Source organism: Pocillopora damicornis, chromosome 5, assembly GCF_964200805.1.
Source record: "Pocillopora damicornis chromosome 5, jaPocDami1.2, whole genome shotgun sequence".
Classification (NCBI taxonomy): domain Eukaryota; kingdom Metazoa; phylum Cnidaria; class Anthozoa; order Scleractinia; family Pocilloporidae; genus Pocillopora; species Pocillopora damicornis.
Window position 1 is genome coordinate 26,762,116 of NC_142674.1, and position 9,224 is coordinate 26,771,339.

At 39.3% G+C, this 9,224-nt stretch overlaps 1 protein-coding gene and 1 long non-coding RNA gene across 2 annotated transcripts; one reads left to right on the plus strand and one right to left on the minus strand.

Annotated features, from left to right (window-relative positions):
* Window positions 1-360: 360 nt before the first annotated feature.
* On the minus strand, window positions 361-4,406 carry LOC149046250 (von Willebrand factor A domain-containing protein 7-like). The gene is made up of 5 exons (XM_089208369.1): window positions 3,374-4,406; window positions 2,989-3,252; window positions 2,275-2,553; window positions 1,671-1,922; window positions 361-1,529 (listed from the first exon to the last, which is right to left on the minus strand). The coding sequence occupies exons 1-5, from the start codon at window positions 4,206-4,208 to the stop codon at window positions 958-960; spliced, it is 2,202 nt and encodes a 733-aa protein (XP_089064495.1). The 5' UTR covers window positions 4,209-4,406; the 3' UTR covers window positions 361-957.
* A 3,744-nt stretch (window positions 4,407-8,150) lies between these two features.
* On the plus strand, window positions 8,151-8,851 carry LOC149046251 (uncharacterized). Its single transcript, XR_016186665.1, has 2 exons — window positions 8,151-8,303; window positions 8,703-8,851. It is a non-coding gene; the product is annotated as an uncharacterized LOC149046251 (long non-coding RNA).
* Window positions 8,852-9,224: the final 373 nt, after the last annotated feature.

The following is a 9,224-nucleotide window of genomic DNA, read 5'->3' on the forward strand; positions in this document are numbered from 1 at the left end:
ACTTACAAACCATTAACTTATTTCGCAAAACGTCAGGTATGTGCAATGACATTACGTTTGACCGGCCGCATCGATTTTCGCATACAGTTTTGAAGAAGAAATCAGCCCTATTAGGAGTAATATGCGAGAGAATTGAAACCGTCCTAGAAATCTGTGAAAAGAAACAAGAGCAGTGAAAGGAAACTCTAGACTTACCAAGCACAAGGGTTACTTAAAACGGGTATCCTGTAAATTTACCATTTTGTTTTTCTCATTTTGAGCTTTCTTATGACATTTCTTCGGATTTACAACACCGTAACTGACTGACATGTGTGACTGTTTATGACTGCTGTAAGACAACTTGACTCTGAAGCCTCAAAATAAACCACCACTTTTTTTATTAATCTTCAAGACTAAAAAATTAATCAGGTACATGACGTTACAGCTAAAATTTCAATGCTGTTATTACTGTTACAGACTATATGAAATAACCTTTTATAACATAGCTAATAAATTTGTCTAATCAAATTCAATAGCGCGAGCATGCTTCATATTCCTATTGTGCACGCTCATGACGTCAGCAGACAAATCCCTCCAGAAAAAAATTTTCCATCGGGTTGAAAATGTTATAAAACAATTGGTTCACACGTCAGCTGTGTGTTCATCGAGATATGAAGCACTTAGGAAGTTTGGAGGGCACTCAAGAAGCTAGAGTTGCTCGAGGCGTAGCCTCGAGCAACTCTTACGCATCTTTCGTGCTCTCAAAACTTCCCGCGTGCTTCATATCTCGATGAACGCACGCTGATGTATGAACCAATTGTTAACTGATAAAATTCTTATTTTTCTCGCGAGCTGTGCCTCTATAGCTAATCAATGATAATCCTGGTGATCTCTTGAAATTCTCTTGGTTGCCTAAAATTTAGTGGAAGATTATGAACTTGTGGAAACGGAACAGTAGGTTGATCCACAGATATCTGCTTATGGCAGAACAAAAAGACGCACTCCCTGTGAGGCAAGAACCTTAGATGTGCGGCCCTTTACCATCAAGAATAAGTTGTCGGTCTTGTCCACGTCCTCGGACCGCGTAGCTCTGGCGCGGACGGATATAATCGCGCAATGGCCTTTAATAACACGTATGGGTGAAATTTGTGGGGTAATGATCAAACCCATTCGATCTTTTACGACCGTCACGTCAAAATACTCAGTGGCACCAAAGTTGCAGATCTGAAAATGAACGAACGTCACTCTTCCTAAAGGAAGTGTATAATCATTACTGGCGTATCTTACTCTGAGCAGGGCCCTGGAGGGTTTGATCCTCTGGCGAGAAATTCTCTCAAAAGTATTTCCGCCACGAGTGATACCACTGAGCTTGAGTTTGAATTGTTGGCTTGTGCGAGGCGTAAAACTTGCGGTGAAATGGACGTTGTCAGTTGTCTGCAACGTGACGTCAGTAATCCTAGCTCCTTCAGGGGTAATGAGCTCCAAGCGTAAAGAGCTTGTGTTGAGCTTCTCGGAACCAGCGACAGTGATGAGCATCTTATTCAGTTTACCTTTAAGAAATACAGAATCATTTGTGATTCATTTGAAGTTGAAAACGGGGCGAGTTTTTTGACCAATCACAGACCGAAGTAAAATCCCGGATTTCATTTGACACTTACTTGAAAATTGCGCTGATTATAAATGAAACTTACCTATAACCGGATTGGAAATAGGCACTTCTGTTATCTGTCTCCTGCGTCCTTGCATTGGAATGATGAAATCTACCTCGAAGTTGACATTTGTTTCACTGCTCGACTTAACTTGAAACTCGTGTTCGCCTGACACAATCAGGGTCCAGCCTCCTATCTTGGGGCGGTCGATCTGATAGACAGTGATCTGGGACAAACTAAGTTTTTGAGCTGAAATTACGATGTTATCGGGGTCTGTTAAGGTAATTCCTTGTCCTGAATTAAAAACAATAATTTAATTTAAGTATGCAAAAATTGATACAGGGGGTACGCAGATAACAGACAAAGAAATAACTAAACAAGAAGATAAACAAGGGTGTTAATTAGAAATGATTAATTGTGACATTCGAAGGTTAAAGAATTAGGCAGAGAGCAACTATGTTTATTTTAATATATTTCATTGAGAAGCTCGCGATCGCATTTGCCCCCCCTCCCCTCCCCTCCCCTCCTCTTCTTTCTGACCTTCGCTCACCCTGCTGTAAAAGTCAAAGATGGCAGTCCAAGATAATATTGAGCACTTGCCCGCTAAAACATCATAGATACGATCAAGGACCTAAAAAGTGCTCACCATTTGTTCCCTGTCGTGTGGTGCTTACTGTTATAATCAATTTTTCGATGGATTCATCAACTGGAAAGTTATATCGACCGGGTGATGTATCTTTTAGGCTCCGCTTCTTCTTGTGTCCTGGGCTTGAACCGATACTAAGAGTACTCGTCCCATCAAGCACACCTGCTGTCAGGTTATTAAGCTTTTCCAGTTCTCCGTCTCTTCTAAGAGAAATGGTCTGACCTGAGGTAAGCTGGGCGAGATCTTTGAAGGCTGGATGCAAACGAGTGTAACAGAAACCTACACCAAACAATCGATAAACTCGTGAAACAGGGCAACTAATCAATTGATCATTCGATAGACCAGTCAGACGGATTGATTAATCTGTCAGTCAGAAGTAATTTAGTCAGTCAGCCAATTCCTTAATTAGTCAGTCAGACACTCTATCAATCTGCTAGTCTGTTGGTCCGTCAGCCTGTTGTCTGTCGGCAAATCATTCTGTTTAACTGTCGGTCCGTTCTGTCGTTTTCTTTATTTTTCATTCTGTCGGACCATCCGTCTGTTGTGTGTTAGTCAGTCGGACTTTTAGTCTGTCGGACTGTTGGTCTTTAAATCTGTCAGTCTGCAAGAGACGATACCTTATCCTCTCTTACGGTTTGTCAGTCAGACATACAGCCTGCTAAACCGTACGCGAACAAGAAAGTAAATAATTTACTGACAATTAGATCCCTTTACCCGTGGTTAGAAAGTTAATTGTCACCCCGAAGTCATCAGCTAAGTACTGAAGCTCCTGAATGTTTTCTTCTGATGCATCTTTTGGGCCCGCGTCCGTAAAGACGTACATAGGGGATCCCCATTCTGGTCCAAATCTGAATGTTTCCAGCATCCCTCTGAATGTATACTCCGGACAATCCCCGCCACCGAATGCTGTAAGAGCATTAATAGCTTTTACGAACTCACCAGCTTCGCTTTCCTCTTTGACTATGGCGGCCGATTTCACTGTAAAATATTGAAGTGCAAATTTATCATGCCCCCAAAATCCTCCACACCCCCCTTCCCAGATTGAAAAAAGCAAGCAAACTGACAAACATAACACAAAAATAAAATTTTTTGTACGTACCAGGGCAGGGGTCGTTAAAAGGCGACAAAATGTATTTCTTCACAGTGGCATTACGAGGATAATTTATGATGTCTATGGCGATGTTTTTTGCTGCTTGAATTTCTTCACTCATGCTTCCAGTGTTATCAATGGCAAACATTAGTGACACGTCTCCTTGGACAGCCATGAAGCTATCAAACACCGAGGCGCCGAGTTTCTTCCGTAAATCTTGAAGGAAATTGCCTCCTTCCGTTTCAGGGGTGGTTTTGTTCCCTGAGGTGGTTCTCTTGCTTCGTCGCGGTGCCGACGACTTGGTGCTTAAAAGATACATGATCTTGCCCAGAACTTCGCGCGCATATTTGTAGCTCTTACTTCTTATGGCTCGCACTAGGAGTGCTTTCAATTTATTGAAGGTTCCTTTCCTGTAACGGAATCCTGAAGCCTTTGCTTTAGCCACAGCCCGTTCAATGTCGTTGATGGCCTCGAGGAACTTGTTCGATGGTGATAAGCGCGGTCTGTAAGTCCTGCTTTCCTTTGTATAGGTGATCTCTTCCCGAGTAATGTTTTTCGTTGGGATAGTGAGTTTAGGGAGGAATCCGTGTCCGGATTTAGCCTGCTTACTAAGTCGCCCTTTTAACATCTCTCTCACTTGCTCCAAGGGAGTAATAATCCTTTTCGTTTTCTTCGGTGTAAGTATTTCTACGCTCCTCTGAGATCCGTGTGAGAAACCCATCAAGGAATTGCGAGTGAACTGCAGCGATGTGGAGAGGAGACTGCCCCTACCAGGTCCTACAGCTAATAAGAAGACAAAAGCGCTCGTTGCAAGAAGCGAAAGAAGTTCGCCCTTTATGATCATGATGTTCTCTTTGTGCTGCTCAAAACTTTTAAAGTATTGAAACTCTTTTGAAAGATTTTTATAGGCTGAGTCTCAGTTAACTTGCTTGAGCATTTGAGGAACCAGTTTACGTGCTTACTTACCTCTTAGCATCTAAGGAACCAGTTTACATGCTTACTTACCCTTGAGCATCTGAGGAACCAGTTTACGTGCTTCAATTACAGATTGCTATCGTTAATTTTTTTGCTTTGTTTTGTTTTGTTTTTTTTCCCCAAAACCGATTGATGCCTATGACTGATACTTTGCTAGAGTTAATGGGCCCTTGATCCCATAGAGATCTCTAGCATGTCTTTCGTTGATTCAAAGACACCAAGAGTACAAAAAATAAAGACATGTTAACGTTGTGTACAAACGGTCGACCGCCAAAGCCTAAGATAACCAGTGGAAGCCGATGATGTCCAACTGTTTTGAGAATCCAAGGCCAACAGTGCCGACTGCAATAGTATCTCCCGAACAGCCCGCTACTTCGCGAATGGCAGCGTTGACTTAGATAATTTGCCGTCGGGGTTTCTGCTCTCACCCCACTCAAATTTTGGTGATTCAACGTTCCTCTTTTAAAGAGGACAGTTGTGAGATGTACAGTGTATACATTTTAAAACGCACGTGCTGAACGATTGATGTGACCACAAGATTTGTTATTTTGCCATGACCTCGTCGTCGCCGTTGTGTCATGTTACGTCTGCCGTGTTTTCTTCAAATTTTTATTATACCAACGACTTTACAAATTCACGAACAGGTAAAATCTTGAAAGTGTTCGAAAGGTGATGTTTTTATTGTGCAATATCTAATAACAACCCAACGAATCGGAGATGAACAAATGGTACATATCTAACAAACTGCGAGGCAGCGAGGTAATTTCCCTCCCAGCTAATCCCTGGGATGTCACGCAAATCTTTCGTATGACAATTGTTGCGTTACATCCTATATCCTGCCGCCTGAACCCACAATATCTCCCCACTAAAAACTCGCTTTACACGACATTTGTGACTTTCGTATTTCTAGCTCGTTTTCCAAATGCTTATGTAATTATACGACGTTTGATCACACTGAGAACTGGGTCTAAGGCACAAGAACATCGATTAGCTTGTGATAAAAAATTAAAACAATACAAAACAAAACAAAAAAAAAACTGTTTTTTATCGTGATCATGAAACAGGAATTGGACGATTAACGTGTTCGTGTGCTTTGTAACAAACGAGTGTGTTCTTACGCCTCCTGTTCTTGGTCGAGAACTACAGCAGAGGGTAAAATGGCTCAGTTGGCTTCAAACTATTTGTCATGCACGTTAATTACACCACATAAATTTTGTGGACTTACGTATCAGCTACGGCGGAGTCAAGGTTTTGTATACTACGTGCATTAGGCACGTTCGACGTTCTATTAATACTTCCTTGTTTGATGACCATTTTAAAAAAATTCATTCTCAAATCATAGGATGAGATCTCGTGACACTTGCCTAGTTTTAGCCTGCTTCCGTCTCTCAAATTTGATGCTTACAGCTGGCTGTGGGCCGAAATTAAGTGAAGTCTAATTTTATAATTTTTTATACATTTCTTTCTTTAAATATTATTATCACTGCCATCATTATCATCAGTATTGTTATTATTTTTTTTTAGTAATACTATTCTTATTTTTTCCACGCTTCGAAACGCGACATACATACGTATATCAAAAACAAAATCAAATTATCCTTTAAAGCCTTGGCTACAAGGGTATAAATAATACAACTATTGCCCGAAATTTTTTCACAAAAAACCGAACACCTTTATTCAAGTTCAAGTTCAAGTTCAAGTTTATTAAGTTTGCAGGAAAATCTTTGTACAATAATCACCTCCTGCAAATAGCGAGCTAATCTAGGCAGGAGGTGTTAAGGACATACAACACGAATTACAAAAACACGAATTATGCGAATTACTCGATTTTGCATACATTATTTGACAAAAGAGGGAAAAGGTGATAAAAAGTAAATTAATATATTATGTTTGAATTATAATTAAGATGCCTTTTTTATTTCAGAAATAAGAGTGCTAGTGTCAGCATAACTATCCAGACTTCCTAGAGTTGCAAATAGTGATGCTTGAATTTTCTTTTTGAATATGTGCTTCGGCAGACTTCGATAGCTTTCGGGAATACTGTTCCAAATTTTAGCCCCAACGATAGAAAAAGAGTTTTTATGATGATTAATCCTAGAATAGTTAACATAGTAGTTACCAGAAGATGCTGATCGGGTATTATACTGATGTATGTCTTGTGTAGAAATAAAAAGATTGCAGATATTTTTAGGTGCAGAGTTAGTGGTTATATCAAGCATTAAGATTGATGAAAGTTTGAAGTAGAGCATTGTTATTGGCAGGATGTTAGATTGCGCGAAATATGGAATCGCATGCGTTCTGAAAGGCAGAAAGTAGATCAAGCGAACAGCTCTCTTTTGGAGTATAAGAATTTTTTCTAAATAAGATTTGGAGGCTTGGCCCCAGGCAATGAGGCCGTAAGATATATAGGGAGAAATTAAAGAATTATAAATACATAGAAGTGTTTTTAAGGGGACAAAGTGTCTTAGTCTCGAAATAATTCCAATATTTCTGCTGATTTTTAAAGCAATATAATTAATGTGATGTTTCCAAGATAAATGTTGGTCAATTATTACCCCTAGGTATTTAACATGATCCTTACGTTCAAGATCAAAAAACGTTTTAGTGTGGCTATCATAGGCCTTAATGCGGATGTTAAAATTAATGCGTTTTTGATATGGATGAAAAATTATATAGTTTGTTTTCTTAATATTTAACGAGAGCTTATTAGCGATTAACCAGAATATTCAATATATAATATATATTCAATATATAATATTCAAACCTGTTATTTTGCTTTTACGACTCAAATGATATGATTAAGTAATGCAATGAGAAATCACACTTCCAGTAAAACATTACGGACATTTTTGTGAAGGAGAGAACTTCATTTACACTAGCTTGAGACAAACATGTCGAAAACAGTGCTATCGAAATGATTGATATTGCTTTTGACGAATCAATAATGAAGCATCGTAAAATGCTTCTAGTCATGAAAGGATTTATTTGAAAGCCAAACTAGCGACGCCAAAAAATGAAGAAAAAAGCAGATGGACCACCGTAAAACCACTGAATAACATTTAGAGAGGAATGAAAACATATATAGTTGGAAAACTAATGAATTAATCATTATTGTTGGGGTTAATGTAATCCGGCACTGACCTTGAGACATTATGATTGTCTTAGGGCTTAATTAATTAATTAAATTTATGACTGATTAAATGGTTGATTGATGGTAGAGGGGTATTCAACCGAATGTCGAGAAATTTGATCCGGGATTGCTTTGCTTTTGCTTTGCTGGAGTCGCTCTGTGATTGGTCCTGAATACACGCGCACTTTTTCACCCAATCAGAAGCAAAAGTAAAACCAATCACCAATTGGTCGTTCTCGTTTTCCCGCGAGTTTTATTTAGAATTCTCATTGGCTCTTGAAAGTATTTTTAATTCTTCCGATTACTTTGGTTTGAGACACTCAATCGAAATGCGCTTAACGAATGGTCCACTGACTGACTGAAGGGCTGAAAGTCTGACGGAATAAATAAATGAACATCTGAAAGACGTAATAGAATGACAGAGTCATTGAGTGACTGATCATGAATGACTGGTCATGAATGACTGGTCATGAATGACTGACGAACTAGATGATTGATCATTAATAACTGGATGACTGACCGACCAACTGACTGGGGGAAAAATTTAATGACTGTACTTATAGATTAAAGCGGTTTCAGCTGTAGCTTCCCAACAGATTATGCTAAAAACTTACATCAGGAGACATCAGCTTTACACATTTGTTCAATGTATTAGCATGAATCTGTTCTCTCTTTGCACAGGCGTATTTCAACAACGTGCTTCGAATTTGAATGAACTACAAAATATTGCTTTTGGTTTTGTTCCTTTTTCTTGGAACAACTTCAGTGTCCGCCAAGCCAAGACAAAGGAGAGCAGACGAGGTATTAAATCGGCTGCAGCTTCTCTCAGATGAGGTGAATGAATATTTAAGATAAATTATATATCATTTCTCATCAAGATGGGAAAAATTATTCTTAGGGTCTCGAATAGTAATAAATCCTGATATAAGTAATAGAGAGGGGTTATTCGTAGAATAAGGCGAAGATAAGTGAAAAAGAACTTTGTTCACACGAGAGTGATAAAGAATATCGTATCAAAGGTCCAGTAAATACCCTTCTTTTGAAACTAAGGTATTTGGCATTTGAGAGGGAGGGTGGGGGACAGAATACTACAAGGTCTAAACCTGTACTGGAAAAACTGTGTTGCCCCTCCCTTCCCGCCAGCACCATTTTCTATACTTCGTAGCTATGTTGTTTTTATATGAAAGAGAAAAGTATACTTTGAGATGTTTAATCAATGAATTTTCATGTTAGGAATTGCAGGCGAAAGAAATCAGTTCCCATATAGAAAATGAAGCACAAAGTACTAAAAGAGAGCCTCGACCGAGATGTAGCGTTGGTCATTTTTATGGAAAAAAATGTAACTCTGGAAGAAGATAATTTAAAAATTTGAAACAAACTAATTCAATGATTTACTTTCTTTACTTTCTCCTGAGTCTCTTGCTTTACGACAAAGGTTTCAACAAGAAGGGGTCATGTTTCAAATCACATTCGTAAACGTCGAACTTATAAAAGACTTCGACTTCACCACACGATCAAGCAGGTGTCACGTGATTTGGCACATAATCGCTAACTCGTCCCAGTCGGCGTTTCCATAACGCGCGCGAGTAAGGTAGACCTATTCTTGTTCCCCTTCCCATGATCTCTTTCTTTCCCCTCCTCCCTCTTTCCCATTACCCTCGCACTACGCACTCTATAAAGACAAACCTTAAACCTCTACGGCAGTCATTGTTTGCTCTTGTTACGCAATTCGCTCAAAGATGGCGTGACAACTTT